A 20,503-nucleotide genomic window follows, 5' to 3' on the forward strand; every position below is an offset into this window, starting at 1 on the left:
ACTAATTGATTTTAAAGCTCCCTTTGAGTTTATTTTAACAAAGTTTGGCTAATACCATATAACCTACTACCAAACTCATTTTCATACAATTTCTTCCCTCCTTGTGAACAGTGCTACATCAATGGTTTTCCTGAACTGGGAAAAAACTTTAAATTGCTGTGTCCTTAATTATTTTCCTTCAATTTAGGAAAAAAAAAAGAAAAGAAAGAGGGTGAATTTGCCACCTCTCAGAAGCTGCCACCCGGGGCAAGGGACCTGGCTTGCTCCCCCTAGATCCGGCACTGATTGTGAAATCAATTTGAAAGCTGTTCATCTTTGTCAGTTTAGTACCTATTACTTTTCATTCTAGTTGACGATAAAATGTTTTCGTTTTTCTTCTTTATTTTTAAGTTAGATGATATTACAATAAGTTTGTTATTATACCTGTGAACTATTTACAAACTTCATTAACATAAGATTTTCAATTTTGATTTTCTATGTTGCTAAAGTTTTTTAACAGTTTCACAACAATCATGAGAAATCATTTATTTAGAATAATTCAAAAACTGTTTTTGAATAGATAAAGCCTATATTTAATGCTGAAAAACAAAACATAGAACTTGTGTGCTTGGTTTCAATCAGGGGCACCCCAAACTTGAATTTGCAGGAAAGGTGGAGTTTACCAAATGAAAATTCGAATTTTGCCCACTGGTAATAAAATATGAGAAAAAGGGCACACTTACATCTAATGAGAAGACATTATGCATCATTAAAAATTGTGTAATGATTAAAAATGAGAAGAGACATCAGGCACCATTTAAAAATATGAAATATTGCAATGCTTTCTCAAAATTTACCAAATTGTGAGACAATTCTCTAAAAAACAGAAAATTCTTTTGGGTTGTCCCAGTAGTCTCTCATCAGGGTGCCCCTGGCTTTGATGCCGATGTTTAGAAAATATATTTAAAACATTTAATATCAATTAAACGAAACATTTAAAACTTTTTTCTTTGATGTTTATTGCATTTATAAAAAGCCCAATATGTTTCTAGATCTCAAATAATATCATCAAAAACTAATTCTTTTGAGGGAAACTATACATAAGATTTAGAGCAGAAAACATTTAGTTATTTTTTTTTTTACGTGAAGTTCTTCAGTAAGAAAGACATCAGTCTTTTATTTTTCAAACACAATATTATGATTTTTGCTTTATACTTACAAAGCCACCCAGAACATCGCAGGATGCTCCATGGAATATAGCTTGACATTAGGCCTGTAAAATACATCAGAAATATGAATAACATTTTCTAAAAAATCAGGTAGTTATTGACGCAGTTACATTGATTTCAAAAGTAATGTGCATTTAATTATAATTAATGTTTACACTTGTTATTGCCAAGCAAAAAATGACCTGCGCAGAGCTGAGAAATAAATCTCTCAGATGGCTACCAATGATTTGTTCCAAAAACCTTTGATGTTTCAACACCGAAGTCTTTAGAATCTGAAATATTTAAATTTTCCAGCAGAGCATGAATTGTACAACTACAGCAATATTTGGTTGCAAATTATGCCTAACAGCTATGTATTTCTAACACTGGTTATAATTTCCGTGTTTTATGACAGTTGAATTCAAAGCTCGTTGCAGCGCAACAGCCCATACAGGCCAAGGACTACTGTGCCCATCCCAGTTTACAAGGCTGAGGGCTCTGTGATGCACGGCAGATGTTCCGGTTAGGTGGTCAATCAAACGAGGAACCCCCGGGGTTTAGCTCCCAAGTACGCTTGGTACTAATTTTACTGGTCCACTGAAGGGATGAAAGGCTGAGTCAACCATGCTCAACCTGGGAACTGAACCCGGGTCCGTAATGTTCTAAAAGAACCACAGTATTTTTTTCTTAGTCGCCTGAGCAACCTGGAGGCCAAGATTTGTATTCTTTTTCCATTGAAATTATTGCAACTTATACAACATAAACTAATCAATATTAATGAGACAATTAAAATAACAATTTATACCTTTCAAACTGCTACTTTTTAATACTTAATGAAATACATTTTAATGTGAATTTAAGTATCCTGGAAAATTATTTTACTCATAAAGTCTTTTCCTATTTTAGATTTTTGACAGTAAAACCAGCTTTTTACAGTTGAATCTAATGTTCAATACCCGTCATGCCAAGAACTAGTTTTTTTAAATATCAAAATGCCAATCCTGATAATAAAGATCATAGATAAGATTTTTTGGTATTTTACAAAATAGTTAAATAAATACAATAAAATCTTACTTATGTCAGAAAATACTTACTCATACAGAAACAGGCATATAAATGCAGTTGTGATAGCAAGTTGAAACATAATGATGGTGTAAACTTTCCTGATAAAAGCTAAAAAATAATAATGTAGAAATAAATATACATGCATATCTCTCTCTCTCTCTCTCTCTATGCACACATATAAACACATGTATATGAATTGCAGTCTGCCCTACTAGCAAAATTTCTTGCATCAACCTTGACAGATCTTAATATTATACTGACGGCGTCAATATTGACGTGTTTCATACTGCATAAAGATTAAAAAGCAATATTACAATAACAACACGTATGCAACATTACATTCATCTTAAAATATCAATATTGATATTACCTTACAATAACAACATTGCATACATGTTAACGCCGTCAAGATGATATTGATTTCATGCTGTTGCTGTCAAGGTAATTAGTACACAATAAAACACGTGTACCTTTGTTGATACTTGCGCATGCGCTGTTCTTTCTACCCAGCGTCCCTGGCTTTACTGGCACATCTTTCTCCTTCAACCTCCGATTCAGTCGGTTCAGAGGAGCTGCACGTGGCGTTGCATTTCTTTAGGCTTCGTTAAGTTGGTTGCTTAGTTATTAGTGTAGAATCGTATTGTTTTAGGAATAACTTATGAATGACTGATAACTGCATTTGTTTATTAATATAGTACTAAACAAGTCATATCGCAGACAATGTACGATCAATGTTAAAAATGGCCGAAAATAACTTTTTTCGTCCCTAAGACTTTGAAACAAAGGACATGAAGCCCAGAATTTCGTATTATCACTTCAATCTCATAAGTAAGATTTATTTTATTCAATGGTTATTTATGTTATTCTTTAAGATAAATTCATGTGTTTTGTCAATGGGATATTTTCAATGCTGACATCCATTTGGAAATGTACTTTATTGTATTTATTTACTTATTTATTATTTTGCTTTCTTTACTCCTAAATGTGTTATAAAAACTTCCACAATTATTCCTAACTAGGCATTTTATGTCTTTATAATACAATTAGAAGCATGAATTTAAAAAATAAGTCAAGTATTACGCAAAACGGAGAAACTTTCATTTTTTAAATTGAATTGCGAGTACTATTAATACCCTTATATGAAAATTTCCGATCAGATGCCAGCTTTGAAAATATTCTTAGGCTAGAAAACTATCTTGAAGAATAACAGAAATAATTAAAGAATGAAATTTAATTCTCGAGTTTAAAGTGAAAATAATACAAATAAATAAATAGATAAAACACCTTGCAAACGTGCTGATTTCATACCGTCATGTCAATGTATCCTGACATTTTCCTGTCATATCAATACATATGCAATATTACAAAAGCAAGATCATCTTGCCTAGACCTTGATTTCATGCTGTCATGACAACATCTTGATATTATCCTGTCATATCAATACGTATGCAAGATTACAAAAGCAAGATCATCTTGCCTAGACCTTGATTTCATGCTGTCATGAAAACATCTTGATATTATCCTGTCATATCAATACGTATGCAATATTACAAAAGCAGCCTACCTTGATATTTTCCTGATATTATGCTGCATACACCTTGTCAGTCAATATTGTGGCAGCCTGCTGACAGCATAAATGGAGTAACATAACATTGAGGCAGCATTAATGCAAGATGATTTTTCTTGCATGTCAACCTTTATGCAATACTGAGGCAAGATATTTTGCTTACTGGGTGGTCATATGTTGGGCTGACCATTTAAAAAGGCTCCAGATAGTTAGTAATAAAATAATTTTTAGTTAGAAAATTAAAATAGTGTAAGAAGCAAAAGAAACAGCCTCAGTGGATAATTTAAATCCAACCAAAAGTTTTTGAGCAGTAAAAAAAAGTAATCTTAAATTGCCATTCAAGGACTTTTCAAGGATAAAATAAAGTTTTTCAAGGACTAGTTAGGGGTACTTGAAAGAGTGAACTTTTCTACAGTAATAATATATATAATAAAGTCTGATTGGGTTCCTGTTAACATAAAAGTTTCAGTCCCAGACAAAACTTTTACACCATGCTAATAAAGCTTCAAAATCAATTTTTAATTGAGTGGGCTGTAAAGAGCAGAATCATTACCACTGATCTGAATTAATAGTAAAAAGCAAAATTTAAAAATTAAAAAGTTTAACCTAGTACAATAAGTAATTTGAAAAAAATCAGAATTTCAAAATTCATTTCCAAGTTTTGCAGTGACTGAAATTAGGAAACATATGATTAGGTATTTTTGCAATACTTGTTTACTTTATATAAGGCATGATTCTTAATGCGCATATAAGTTAATGTGCATAAGCATCTAATACAGCGTTTCTTAATTTCTTTGATTAGTGGAACCGAACCCTTTTTAATTCTCATTCTTTCGTGGAACCCTTGGTGTTTCAAAAGTTTGCAGGGGTGTAGCCAGTATTTTGTTTCGGAGAATGCCTAGGTTCTTACGCCAAAGAGACTATCACATTAACTATTTGTCATTCAATCGCTAATTAAATATACATAATTATAGATCATTTTAATTATTGATGATTACTAATTATTATTTCTTATTGTAAAATACCAGTACACTCTTATTTGTGATTCTGAGAAATCTCAGCATTTTTAAAAGAGATATATAACCTCAGAATTGATCAGGGTTGGCTTTCTGCTGGCAGAAACTAGTTTCTGCCGTGCCAGTGTCAGAAACTGGTTATAACCGGTAAAAACTGGCAGAAACTGGCAAAAACTTAAAAGTGTCTTTAATGACTTTAACTTTACTTAACTTTTAAAGTAATTACTAAATGATATTCGTTTAAATAAACTGAGACATCAAACTTCATTTCATCATTTAAAAAAATAAAATCTTATGCTAATGCCCTTGATTTAGTTTGGAAAGGAAACTTTTCAATTGTAGATGCTCGTAATATTTGCATTAATCTAACAAAGGACAAAAATCAGATGGGTTCTTAGGCAAGAGGAGTGACATACAGAACTAAAAACAGGAAATTACTGATTGTAATTTGCTCGCTTTATATGTTTCATCTAAATTGCATGTGATTGAAATTATCACATGCTTCAAGAAGAAAGTGTCAGAATTTTACTTGCCAATATTAACCTAGATTTTGTATGTACCTAATGTCACAGCTTTGCAAAACAAATTGGTCGCATTTCTCGAAACTTATTTTTCCAGTTAAATTTTTACCACTTTCCCAGTTACTAGATGGTGGACCAGTTTGAAAAAATATACAACTGATGAAAGTTTCACGAATATTGCTTGTTCTTTGATGCCTTGCCTGCTAGCTCTTTTGTTGCAAGAGTATTCTTAAGTTCCTCATTTGTGCACATTAAAATAATTATTTTTTCCTTGCATTTTCTACTGTGTGTCAATAATTAATTTTTTGTCATTTTGTGAGTTTTTGCCAGTTTCTGCCGCAAATGTGGCAGAAACTGGTTTTTGCCATGCCGGTTTTAACCGATATCTACCAGTGGTTTTAACGGCCTTGCAGAAACTTGCCAACCCTGGAATTGATGCATGAGTTATATGATTAAAATATCTTCTTAATTAGAAAAAAGAAATACTGATGTGCTTTACCTACAAAAGTGTTAATAATTCACTTAAATTTACATAGAAAAAGTTTTTAAACCTTAAAATTAAAAATGTAAAAATACCTCTTATTTTTTAACATTTTGTTATTTATTTACAAATTAGAGTTTTTGATGTCACTGTGTGTTCCCTCAGACAGAACTAGATTCGCTGTATATATAGGGGCCTTAGACAGAACTAAACCATTTAGACCCTCGTAATAAGTACTTCTTTTTAAATTAGTCACCACTTGTTAAATGCTTAAATTGTCCTTTCAATTGCTGCCATAGCTACTTTTCATTCCAGAGTCCTCCCTACTTACCACTATTTGTCGCTTAACCAGTTGGATGAAATCCTGAAGGCAGCTCTGATTTTTTGAAATCAGACCAGTAACCCTGCAATCCTTGGACTAGCACCGCCAGAAGTATCGTTTCACTTGGAGGACTTTGTGACTATGAGTATTTAATGTGCCCCAGTCACCATTAATGAACACGGTTGATCTTCAACCAGGGAGGATCGAACCCGGCTCTCTCCGATCACAAGTCCGATGCCTTACCGATCAAGCCACAATGGCCTTGCCATAGATACTGGGAGAATGGCTAGTATCAAGGGTGAAATATTTGAAATTGATGTCAAAAATCGTAATTTATGGCAATATTTGGTAATGTTGTAGCAGAGGGATTTGGGGTGCTTTCCCGAAATTTGCTCAACATTGAAGCCACTTTTAAACTATTTTTGGCGATATTAGGGAGTCAATAGCTTCTTCCGTAACTTTTTCAAAATTGAAGATTTTAAAACCCAATTTTATGCTATCTTTGGAGACCCATTAGGTGAAAAATAGGCTTTTTGGGATTGATCTGGAAAAAATTTCGAAGTTAAAACCTTAAAAGCACCATTTCATGCTATTTTTGATAGTCAAAAATTTGCATTATTTTAGACAAGAAATAAAATTGTTCCCACATAGTGGCTATCCCAGGTGGGTAATAATACTGAGATTAGATGCGAAAGTGACAGTAAATGTATTTTTGAAAAGGGGTTATTTTTGTCGATTTTTTAAGTGACAAATTTGAAAGGTGGGAAAAGAAAATATACAAATCTCATGGAATCCCTGAGAGAGCTCTGAGGAACCCTGGTGTTCTGTGAAACACAATTTAAGAAACGCTGATCTAATACATTGTTTTTAGTCATATGCGATTCAAGAGTGCTAGTGTTTGAACCTGCAGATTCAGCAATAACGGTGCTAATTGAACTAGTCAGTTATTTTTATTAAATGAAATCAATAAAATAAAGAAATTGTTGAAACAAAAAACATTTTAAGTAACATATGTTAAAATAGCTTTCAACATTTGAAATGATTAAAAAATTAAAAAGGTGCAACAGAATTAAGATTTAAAGCATCCTAAATGCAATTATCAGAGCAGCACAAACTCAATGTTGACAAGGTTCCAAAAGTGAGATTTTTAGTATATAAATTATTAATTCTGAAAATTTATTCAAGTAATAGTCCTCAATAACTCGATTCTTTCAGTGGACTAAATTTGACGCCGGTTTTTCACACAAAATTTTAAAAAAATCGGATTTCCTTTTAAACAATCTGATGTTCATTAAATACAATTGAAGAGACTGCGTGAAAAACGGCAGCAAAAACTTTTTTTTAATTTCTCCAATGTACCTTTTCAGAATAAATTACGAAATTCAAGGACACATTTCGACATTTTTCAAGTAACTTGAAAATTATTTCTTTTAAAGTAATTCTCAAGGGTTTTTAAAAGCATACAAACCATGACATTAGTTTTACAATATAAGCTAATATTGTAAACTTGCATACAGCAGGACTATTATTTGCCTTGAACTAATGAATGGCCTGCCTATAATTAAGTGCACCTTCTACCCCCTAGAGAACCATATGGGCCATATTTTTGCAGAAACTTCTTGATACACAGTGGAATATGCTTAATCGGATCAGCCATATATTCAGACCAAATCTTAAAAGATCAAAACGAATCCCACTACTCAAGCCTAATTTTATTTGCTTATTGGGACCAAAAATCTGTTTAATCGGACCGAGGAACATGAGAACAAATAGGGAAAAAAATTAAAATTGTCTGCTTGAAATGAGTTTCAAGTGGGTTAACACTTAATTATTAGTGTAATAAAAATTAATAATGGTTGCTTATAGCTTTCAACTAACCCAGCATATTGACAGGAGAAAAATAAAAGGTTAATCAAGCTCCCATTGCATGGCAGCAATTGTTCCAGCAGAGATGCAAATGTCAGTGACATTTCAAACTTCTTCAGTTTAGTTAGCACATTCAATAATTGTAATTTTAAAAAAAAAAAAATGTTAAGTTGTAAAATACGTAACTTGCATTTCATTGAAAATTTTACGGACCGTTTCGTATTTTTTAGCACTTACTTTTTCACTCTCACATTTTTAGTTGCTTCTCGTGATTGAATTGAATCGACACTGACTGGAAGGAATAACTAAAACTGTATCAGTCTGAACACGTTGCTGAACAAGTGTAAAGCTATTATTCGTTATATTTTAATTTATTTTTTTATTAGAAAATTTCGTAAACAGCAATTACAGTCGAGTCCCGACTTATGCGAGGGATGCGTTCCAAGACACCTCGCGTAAGTCGGAATTTCGCGTTGTGGAACAAGGTATGTTTAGTAATTTTTTATAACCATACCCACTTGTTTCAGACGTTTGTAAACACCCCTCATATTGTTTCAAACCATTTATTAACTATATATTGCAGTACCTTTTACAAAGAACCGTTTTTCTGTATTTTACAAAAAGCGTTATTATTTGACATAAAATTCTGTAATTTAGCACAAAATCAATGATTAATGGGGGAGAGAAACTTAAAACAAAGCAGCATGGTACTTACAGTATGTACACTACAGCATTATTAGCACTTAACAGTATAGATTTGGTAAATATATTTATAATTTAAAAAACGAAGAAGGTTTATGCAGCGCGATTAGAATGATATCAGAATGTATTTTATTAACGTTCATAAGTAAAATGAAAAAAAAAAGTTAAGAATCAGAGCGGTTATTTCTATAAACTAAAGCAAAGCGTTGTTTAGACTAATACAATGGGTGAACGTCCGCTTTCAGTGATGCTATAGGGATGAAAGTCCATTCACAAAACCAATATTTAGTGTCAACGAAGTCCATTTTAACTCTTTGCCGCTCTTTTCCGAAAAATTTCATGTTGCAGGCGAGTAATTTGTGTCAGCACTAAAAAATTCATTACTCATGAAAAACTCACGTTATAGCCATTTCGCGTAAGTCGGATTGCGTTGTAGCGGGATCCGACTGTATTCTTCTTTGTATGCTCACCATACATTTGGGGCTCACAATAATCATAAGGGCATTGAAATGTTTTGTGTGCGGTCAGGCTACACAGGTTCTCTTCACTTAATCAAACCAGCTGTTTGTTAGGACCAAAATGTTCCCATTCCAATATGGTCCTATTAACCGTTATCAACTTCGAATGCACATGCATTTGATATGCATTTCTCTTCTAGCAATACATCAAAACTACAGAAATATTTTGGAACCAACAATTCCAATTATATTTGAATGTATAAAGAAAATTTTGATATTAAAACATCTGTTAAAGTTAAAAGTATGCTTTGCACATTATTTCTAAACTTTTCAGCAAATGCTATTAATTTTAAGCATAAAACCTAAGTATCATACACATCTTACCATGTCGAATACTTTTTTCTGAAAATGAGTCTTCAAACGGTCGAAGATTAGCATCTGATCCATAGTAAGACATCTTTTATAAACACCTGAAACATAAAGATTAGTTGATATTACATACTGTCAGAAGTCCATGAATTTGATTTTCACAGATAATGAGTCAGATTTTATGGATATGGTACTTTCAATCTCCAAATATTTTCTCGTGTAGTTAGTAGTGCTATAGAACTTTAAAATGTAAGCCACAAAAATGATAAAAAGAACATTTAGCATAACTAATGATTCCACACTATTTCAAAACTATTATTTTAGTAACGCAACAAACATAGAGAAGTTTAAATAACACTGAATATAGTGATAATGTGAGTGATGCAAAAAAACCTGGTTGTATTGAGTTCAAACATTAGTAATTTTATTAAACTAAAAATACTTAATATTGTTCTGCATAGATTTATTTAAAGAGTAAATCGATGTAAAAAAATAAAAACAAATAAATGAGTTCTGACCTTAACCCATAACTGTAATGTAATTTTTAACTATATTTTTTAACTATAATACATCACTGGGGATAGGGTAACGGCACCAGTAACAGACATAGCTCTCAGGTTAACTCAATTTTTGAGCCTTTTAATGTATTAAAACTTTTAAAATTATTTTTCTCTCATGTAACTACATCTCACCTAACGTTTAGACTATGCTTCTGGCTCCTCTGCATTAGTAAATTTTATTTTTATTTGCTCAATTTTGAAAAAAGGTCCGACCTATAGTAACAGACACAAATAAATCTGATGATATCCAGTAACAGATAGGATGAGGAAAGGATAATAAGCAATGGACAAAATTCCCTTTTTCTTTTCAAAATGTGCAAAAGTTCTTTATTTTTAGAACTAAAGCCTCATTAAATTCAAATGAATATGAAACAACAGCTGACCTCATGGTAGCTGTTCATAACCTTCCACTACTGCCCACACAACATAAAATGGTGGAATAGACGTTGAAAAGTCCTCGAATCTGGTCCAAACACTCTTCTATAACTGATCTAAAAACCGTCCCTAACTCGTCGAAATGTCCCCTCAGAACAGTCGAAAGTCATCTTGTACACGTCGAAAAGACGACTACAATGGATGAAAATTGGTGGAATTAGATGAATAATGGACGATATCCATAGCGTTAGGTAACGTTTCCAAGAACAGTTATAGATATTCTAAAAAACGTCTTCTAGTTGCGCTTATTAACGCAGCACACCTTTTTTTTTTAAAATTCTGGACTCTTAATTGTAATGTTTATACGACACATTACATTTTCCTTAATCTTTTAACATTCATACATTTCTGTCTAATCTGCCAGTCCAATTTTTTAGTACTTATTGCAATTACACTATTTAACTTAAAACCTTATTTTCATTTTTTCATGTGTGCAAATTTATCTTTTTATCTGACAGTCTTGTTTCCACATATCATTTTGAAACAGAAATCAACAAGATGAATAGGATTACCGAAATTAAGGCGTTATAAAACAGACGCTAATATATCAGAAGTAAAAAGCGGTGCTGCTCAACGTACGTTGAAGCACGCGCTTCAACACTAATATCACAACAACAAGTGTTGCCAAAAATGTCAATTGATTTATAAATATCATCATTGTCATTAATTTTTTTAATGAAGTTCTAGCCCTTTAACCGTTGTTCTATGAACTAATGAACTATTTTTAATTAATCTTTGCAGCAATTAGCACCACCGCAATCAGCTCTCACCCATCACTGTCTGTGTTGATTCTACTGGACACTTCTATTCGACGTTTAATAGACGACCCTTATGGATGATCTAATTTACGTCTGTAAAGGATAACTAATAGATGTCTCTAATTATAGACGTTTGATAGAACATATAGAAATAACGTTTATTAGTCGTAGAATAGATATCACCTTTAGATGCAGATGAGTATAGATGAGTTTCGACGAGAAATAGTCACTTTATGGACGAGTGTGCTGTGTGGGTGCCTTGTAAATACCAACTGGCTGATAAAATGTACTCCGATAACACTAGATGTTTGCATCGTATCATGGGCCACAGCAACATCAGTTTTAACCAGCTAAAATTCTTACTATTAAAATCCAAACTTACGACTGTCTGTTACTGGTGCCGTTACCTTCGGCACCAGTTAGTGTTAAAAAAATTGAAATAATCCTTCTAATGACTTTGAGGATATAGAAATGATTTTCTTTCTAATTACGAAACAATTCAGGTGCGAAATGTTAAGTGTCCAGAATTTTTTTCACTGAGGGCATGGATTTCATTGTGCCCCCCCCCACCGCAATCCTATGCTAGTGGGAATAATAATAAGATTTAAAAAAAAAAATTATGTTTTTGAAATGATTTTTGTTCTAACTTTGGAATAATTCAGGTTCCTAAGACTAAAGTGTCGAGCAAGTTGCAAGTTAGAAAGGGGGGGGGGGGGATATGTCACATGCTCCCCCTCTCTCGTTTATGGGTGTGGCCCTAAACAGGGGCGGATACAGAAATAAATTTTGGAGGGGGCCCAGAAATTGTAAAGCGATCCCCCTTCCCCCAAACAATGGTTCATAATAGTTTTCATGACTTTATCATTAAATGTTTTTTTAAATCCCTTCAGGTCAATTAATCTACTTTTACGTACTACATAAATATTATGCTTTAATATGCTTTGAATGTATAGGTAAAATATCTTTAACATTTTAAGCCAATTAAACACAAAACCCAATATAATTTCACCAAGATTCTAATGGGCACAAAATTTATTTGGTGCCCCCCCCCCCCCGAGCTTATTTTATATGCAGAAGCTGTAAAATACTTTCATATTACCATATCTGTACTAAATTTGGTGGTACCTTATATTATAAAAAATAGAAGCAACATAGTATTAAAATAACAAAACAGGATGGCATCAACTGTTTTTGTAAAATTAAATATTATTAATTTAGAAAGAACTCGGTCGGAAGAAATCGAAGTTTTGGAAACTGACCTAAAAATCAAGCAAAAGTATTAGTTAGATATTGTTAATATAATACAGAAAGGAAAATGCGACTTTGATCTCGCTCCCACAAAACTAAGAGGTTTTAGTCATTAGCTTTCATTAACGTGTGCTGCAAGGACGTAGCCAAGGGAGGTTGTCCATGGGGTCTGGACCCAACCCCCTTCCCAAAAGACCACTGTCTGCTTTTTGTCAGCTGTTGCACCTCACGTCAACAAAAATTTTTTCAAAAGAGAAAATTTTTATGAAACCTGGTATTTTCCCCTTAAATATTCCCATTAATCGGCAATTTTCCTGCATTGGAGTCAATTCAGAACATGAGAACCTTGAACCTGCAGCTCTCTCTTGCCTCCTGTCTTTTGCTGGTTCGCGTACTCTGTACGAAAATGACGAATTTCCGTTTCTTCTTTCAACTCAGCTGGGTTGTAGATGTTGAAATTCGGTCCCTTTCCCTTGATCCACTACATTGCTATCGGCAAAGTAATTGAAAAACATTTATTGTCACTTTCGCCGTACCCCAGTCTTATTGGCGTGGTTTTCTTTCTTTCTTTTTTTTTTGTTTTGACTCTTTTCCCGTTTGGACTGGATTTCCTAGACACATGCTGCACGAAGGGCAGCCAGAGTAAAGTGCATCCCTGGTGAATCAGTAATTGAAATTCCTTTTATTTTCTGTTTTAACACACAGTATTTTTTTTTAACACACAGTTATAGGAAACATATCTAGAACAAATTTGTAATCAGAAGAAAATTAAGTTTACACAAACTAGGTAAGTTGAAGTTCCCTTTTAAAGTTTTCTTAATAATACGAGCAATTTTATGTGTTAATGTGTTTGCCCATTTAAAAACTAAAATCAGACAGCAATGAAAAAGAAATTCTGCACATTTTGTGCGTTTGAAGATGAGAAAAAATAAACATTAATTTATTTTTGCTCTTTATATTTTTGGGATGATTAATTTCAGATTCATTTTATATTTTGATTATTAATCTTATTTAAACTTTTAGTTTATTTTTAACAATAATAGATTACTTATGTCCCCAGAAGCTTACAACTTTTGAACTGTAATCCTGAAAAGTTTTTTTTTTTGAACATTCATGTCTTATTTTTAGCTCAAGAAAACATTGAGAAACTTCTCTCTCCTTTCTGAGAAACAAACTAGATTTTTTATGGATGTTTTTCCACCCAATATTTAAACATGACCATGAAACATATTAAATGCCCAAAAAGAATTTGTGTTTGAAGGTAAAATAAGTGAATAAATAAAATTTGTATCAAAATTTCATAAAGCGAAGAATGAAATTGAAAATTACTGGAATATTTTACTGTGATCAATTTATGAAATTGCAAGTTCGACCATATTAACACATGTAATTTAAAAGTAATTATTTGAAACTCATACTTTTAAATCTTACCGAATTGTGAGTCTATGGTCCCAAGAGAAGAGCCGATAGTCATTTTTAACTGAAGAAAAAAAACTTTCTTCGATGTTGTTCCGTTTTTCAAGTAAAGCATATTTGTATTTGCTTCATTTGAATAAAGGTATAAGGCCTTTGTATTGAGGAATTATTTAGTAAGCATCTATGCATCCATCATTAGTAAATTGCGAAGGTAGCATTAAACATAACAAAAAGTACATGTGCATTTAACTATAAATTACCAGGTGAAAATTTCTGCTACTTACTGCATTACAAGCAAATAATTTAAAAAAGGTGAATGCAAGGAAAATTTTCTTGTGTTTTTCACTTCTATATTAGTTTTTTTTTTAACTCTTAATTTCTTCAAGTTAAAATTACTTGCTATTTCTTACACTAGAATATATTTTACTAACATCACATAAAAGAAAAAAAAAGTCAATACCTAAGTAATAAAATATGATATGCTTTTGAGAATACAGGATGATTACAAAATTGCTCCTAGAATGGAAGTTATACCAGTTTGAAAATGAAAGAATCAGAAGTGTTATTATTGTTATATTAATTTTGGAAGATTGATTTAAATCATTACACTGGATTTTTAATCACAATTATTCTAAGAGTTTTTACAAAAGATTGTCTTTAGACTTTGGAACATCAGATGACTGAGGAATGACTGAGGAACAAAAAATTTGCAAACTAAGGCTATAAGAAACCTATAAATTTTGTTTCCAAAAATTGGCTAGCTTTATGCATACATATTGTATCTAATTTGATGCTGCTGTATTATCGCAAACGGGAGGAAGACTACTTAATGATCAAAATTAGAGATGTACCAAGTACTCGGTAACTACTCGGCCAATTTGCCGAGTACTCGGTACTCGGCCAAATTCTGATCAGATACTCGGCCAACACCGAGTAGTTGCAAAAAATTGAATATTGTCCAAAGCAGATACTAAAATTTATAGAAAAAAGAGCAAGCATTATATTCTGCAAACATTTACAATTAAAATTTATAAGTCAAATTTTAAATTTTGAGAATAATGAAGTTTGTAATGCTTCAATGGAATAAATCTTTATTTTAATGTCCCCAAAGTTGATAAAAATTATTTATGTAAAATTCTGCAAAAAGAAAGTATAGAAAATATGGAATTTTTATGTTAAAAATGGATTTTTGTTACAAACAAAAATTAATTATAAAAAATTATGAAAATACCTTTGCTTAAAAAATAAAAGGAAATAAAACAACGTTAAAAGCATAGTGCAGGAACACTGTAGACATGTGTTTTGGCATTGCAAGGAATTCTTTTTTCAATGCACAACATGGGAGCTCGTGGATTTAAAAGCATCCGACAAAAGTCAGATTTTTTTGTCGAATGTCTTAACATTCTTTAGCTCACATGTTATGCACTGAAAAAGACGTTCCTTGTAAGGGGGGGAGGGGGGGGGCAGAAACACATGTCTGCAGTGTTCCTGCACATTTGTTGTATTAAAATTATTTATGTTTTGCAGACTAAAACTATAATTGATTGGTATAAATTTGTTTTAATTCCAACTTGATTAATCATACCTTTTACTTATTTATTTTTAATTCAAAAAATAATTTTTTTGTAAATTTTTTGACACAAACAAAATGGTTTATATAATGCGTAAATTGAATTTCAGCAGGAATTTAGTTTTAAAAACTATTATATAGACAAGGAGGTCTATACTACTATTCCAATAAGTTCAAAATTCATCACATGTGTGTCGGTGGTTCTTCATAAAACATAATTGGTACTTGGTAACTCGGCCGAGTAGTAAAAGGCCAAGTACTTGGTACTCGGCGAAAGTGCTACTCGGTACGTCTCTAATCAAAATTTGACGTTTGACTCCAAATTATGAAATTTTTGAGTCTGACACTTGCTTACTGCTAATAAAGACAGTAAAGTAACCAGGCTATAATCAAATATTGTCACGATAATTCGTAACAGAGCATATTGCCATTTTCCCTGTAGCTGTTTACAATTATTTTTTTAATTTGAAAAAGACTGATTTGTGGTGCAATGCCTCTTATTGATCTTTTAAATGAAGCTTCAAATTGAAAACATCAGAGGAAAATTGCCAATAATGTTCAAATCATTCATGCCCTTATAAAAAAATGTTTATAAAAAGCAATCATTTACATTTTTTCCAAAATGTTGTTAAAATAAAAATACATAGATGCTTAATTTCATTCATTATACATTCCATTACTCGCCAGGTAAAAGATCTCTCAGGTATTCATTTGACTCGACAAAATTAAACCCCTAGTGCAGTTTCGCATCGCAGAGAGCTCAAGTGTCTCCATCTGGTGGAAACTTGGCGTAAAAATTTCCTGTGCCAGTCACATCCGCACCTTAATAGTAGCATATGAAAGACTAGATGCCATATCGGTGATTCTCACTAGGTCCGAAAAAAAAAGCCCCTAACGAAGCCCCATTAGAAAGAACAAAAATACCATAATGGATCCTAAGATAGCTTATTTTACCAATTCGTTGCAAAAAAATAATAACGATAAGAAAAACCGGAAATACGCCTTTTTTTAAAAAATGATTGCAGCAAAGGAAGTCTCTGTCCCTCAAAGAGTTAATGGTTTGATCAAGCTTTTAAATGATGGTTAGAAATGATAATTAGAAAACGGATAAAATTAGAAATTTCATTCAATTTCGTATTATCAAGAGAATGTTATAAATGTAAATAAATAAAGAACTAGTTCAAGTTTTTAAAGTGAAGCCTTGCTAATATTTTCGTTGAGAGGGTGGTTGAATTTTGCCAGAAATCTTGTTCAAATCAAACAGGGTGGCAGAATTATGTTATACAGCATTCATTTAGTGTCATTAAATTTGATATTTTTAATAACTAATTAATTAATGGCTGAAAAAGAACTGTTTTTACATTTTTGCAAAGAAAAAAGGGCTCTCCTCTGATATGCCCCCTCTTGGCGAGATTTTAATTTTTCGCTCGATACGAAAATCACCAATAAGGCGATAACTTGGCAACCCTGGTTTTGCAACTTGAACGCTGGAAAGTAGTTTCTCGAAGTCTCTTTTTGCACGTGTCTGTGTGGTAGGAGGTAGGTGCTCATATGTTCCGCTTTTAGAGTATTCTTTTTCTTGTTGTTTTTTAATGTTAATTTAGTTGAATTTTTTATTTTAATTATGAGTTCGGTTTGTGATGTCCAAAAGTATCAATTGAAATTTTTGAATGAATCTTCTTTTTCTTTTTCGTCCGGTCGTCCAACGTTTGGACGTACCGGAGTCCTAAATAGATTTTTTATATTTAAACTAATTGAAAATAAAGAGGTTTTTTTAGAATTTTTAAGGGAAATTGGTTTACTTAAGAATGAAATGTTATGTTCTAGATGTAATTCTGTTATGAAAATTAAAAAAACTAAAAAATGTTCAGATGGGTTAATTTTTTTTTGTAGAAAGGTTATTGGGGGTGTTGTTTGTGGAAAAGAAGCAACGATCAGGAGTGGGTCATGGTTTAGTTCTAGCAAGTTGAAAATAGAGGAGATTTTTTTGATAACATATGAGATTTTAATTGGGACCAAAACTGCTGATATTGAAAGTCAATATTTTTTTTCATCACAAACTTTAGCCGATTGGCGAAATTATATTAATGAAGAAATATTAAATTACATTGAATTAAAATCCGAACAAATAGGGGGGGTTGGGAAAGTTATTGAAGTTGATGAATCTAAATTTGGGAAAAGAAAATATAATCGGGGACATGCAGTTGAGGGACAATGGGTTTTTGGGGGGGTTGAACGGGGTTCGGGGAAAACTTTTTTGGTTGCTGTTGGGGATAGGGGTAGGGAAACTCTATTTTTGGCAATTAAGCAGTGGATACTACCAGGCACGACGGTGCACTCCGATTGTTGGAGGGCATATGATACATTGGGGGAGGAGGGGTATGAGCATTTAACAGTCAACCATAAACTTAATTTTGTAGATCCAGAAACTAAATGTCACACTAACACAATTGAATCCACATGGAGACACGTTAAAAGTACTCTACCAACATATAATAGATTAGGGGATTTTAAATTTTATTTAGCTTATTATTTATACAAAAAAAATTGTGAATACAAAAATGAGGATATGTTTGTAAAGTTTTTGGAAATAATTCGCGAAATTAATTGGGTGGAGTACAAAATACAAGTAAAATAAGGTTGTTTTTTTTTGGAATTTTTTTTGTCAAAACAAACATAATTTAAATATTTTTGTAAAGTAATGATAATAAAAAATGGGATAATTTCCCTAAGAGCGGAACATATGTGCACTGCCTCACGTGAGGAAGTAAAAGAAAAGTAAAAAAGGTAAGTGAACATATTTTGAATTATTGTGTTTTTAGTGTGTTTCTGGTAGTTTGTATTTTGGTCTGGTTGGCATTTTTGTAGCACAAAAATGGTGTTAATTTCACATAAAATCTGTGACTTTATTGTATACTGAACGGAGGAGATCTGTGACTTATATCCGACTGTGATGTATATTAAAAGTCGGAGGGATAACGGACAGAGCGGCAGCGAGGTCCTGGCGAGCCCGAGGTCTCATAGTACTTTCGTAATGAGACCGAGGCAGGGCCGGCGAGCCGAGGTCTCATTACGAAAGTACTATGAGACCGAGGGCTCGTATCCCGGAGAAACAACGGAAAAAAATTAATGCATTAATTTCATTAAATAATTAATGACATAATTTGAATTTTTCCTGTTGGCGCTAAAAAAGCACCGCTAAGAACGATGTATGACATATGACGTCATACATAGTTTTCTTGGCGACGCTTTTTTGGCGCCAACAGGAAAAAGTCGCCAAGAGGGGGGTATATCAGATTTGTTCCGAAAAAAGTGCTAAAAGCAAGGAAATTCTAATTTCAAAGGGCCCCCTATATGGGCGCCCTTGGTTTGACTGTACTGTGTGATTTCTTTCCTTTTGCATTTTTTATAAGCTGAAAAATTATTTCACAAATAACTTCTTGGATCAAAATGACTCTTCTGGGTACGGGTACACATTTTTTTTTTTTTTAATGTTAATTATTGATTCCATCAAAGAAGAATTAATGGATGAATCCTGATATGTTCTATTGAATTCTAAAACAGGGAGTTAAATGTATTCTGTCAAACTGGCCTGTAACTGCAGTATTACTTCTTTAGCAAACAAAAATGCTTTTTGTGTTCTTTTAAATAACTAAAACAAAAAATATTTTTTAGTGTGAAGAAGTCAATTAAAAAATAATCAATGAAACAGTTAAATTTATTTATTTCTTTTGGGGTGGGGTGGGGGTTAACCCCTCCTCCCCCTTATTATTCATAAAACGAGTTCATTCTGATTTTAAAAACTTAATTATGTGACTTAATATGATGTAAATGATGTATGACTTAATATGATGAAAACAAAATTAAAGACAACAAGAAAATTTCTACTACTTCCAACAACTGTACCTTGGAAGTATTGCGTAACAAGAGCTACTCACTGCACCACAAACAAACTTCGCAGTTTGGAAACTTAAGCGTTTTGTAATTATAAAACGATAAAAATCATTCAAAAAATTTAATCGGTCTTCATCACTACTTTTCTCTCAAATACTACTTCAAATACACGGAACAATACTCACTGGAATCACAGCGAAATTTCTCAAATTTCTTGAGTTGTCACAGTATCAGCAGTGGCCGCTATATAACAGGAATCTGACAGTTACGTTGTCTTTCTGACAGTTTTGTTGCGTTTATTTTCATCATCCCTCTACCCCCTTCTATTATGCGCAAGCGCTCTGTTCCCTGTTCCTCGGCTCTAGAAATTTCTGTCTTCCGACTCTATTGACGGTAAATATGCGCGCATGTGCAGTATACTAAACTGACTTTTCTGTTCGAATAGAGCTACCGGTCGACGCGGTTAACCGGTGTTCTATGAGCAGAACGAGCAACCGGTAGCTCATCGGTTAAAATAATGACGTCACCTCTGATGCTTAAGAATTAGCTGACGTCACTGGCTGTCACGCGATCGATCAACCGGTCGCTACCGGTTGAGTTGTGTGTGTATGCATATATCCACATCCTAGAACTTTCGCGAAGTTCTTTTCCCTGATTGGTTACCTACAGTAAATTGGCGAAATTCGAAAGCTGCTAAAATGGTTGGCGAGAATTTCGCAGTGCTGCTCTTTGCGGAGCGCAACTCAGCGTATGCTCTGCGCAAGCGCCGCTGCTAAAGCAAGTATTGTCACAAAGTTCTGTACTTTCTAATCTCTGAACGATAGTCTTGAAACAATTACAGCCGAGCCTCCATATATCGAACTTCCACATATCGAAATTTTCTATATATCGAAATCCCAGCAAATTTCTATGTTCATTACATAGAAAAATTGTTTCTATATATCGAAAGAATCTCTATATATCGAAATTATTTTCGAGACATTCATAGACTTTTTTCCACTTCAGACTGTTTGTCTCATGAAAAATGAAAATTAGGGGAGAAAATTATGTTCACTAAAGGTTGCTACG

General features: G+C 32.8%; 1 protein-coding gene across 1 annotated transcript in view; it reads right to left on the bottom strand.

Moving 5' to 3' along the window:
- LOC129217119 (protein lifeguard 1-like) overlaps positions 1-19,766 on the bottom strand; it is a 36,252-nt gene extending 16,486 nt beyond the window's left edge. Inside the window, exons 1-4 of the mRNA XM_054851372.1 lie at positions 19,621-19,766; positions 9,570-9,655; positions 2,282-2,360; positions 1,199-1,252 (exon numbers count right to left, since the gene is read on the bottom strand). Of these exons, the coding sequence (XP_054707347.1) occupies positions 1,199-1,252; positions 2,282-2,360; positions 9,570-9,642 (206 nt within the window). The 5' untranslated portion in view covers positions 9,643-9,655; positions 19,621-19,766. The remainder of the gene's footprint in view (positions 1-1,198; positions 1,253-2,281; positions 2,361-9,569; positions 9,656-19,620) is intronic.
- Between the last annotated feature and the right edge of the window lie 737 nt (positions 19,767-20,503).

Source organism: Uloborus diversus, chromosome 2 (assembly GCF_026930045.1).
Source record: "Uloborus diversus isolate 005 chromosome 2, Udiv.v.3.1, whole genome shotgun sequence".
Classification (NCBI taxonomy): Eukaryota; Metazoa; Arthropoda; class Arachnida; order Araneae; family Uloboridae; genus Uloborus; species Uloborus diversus.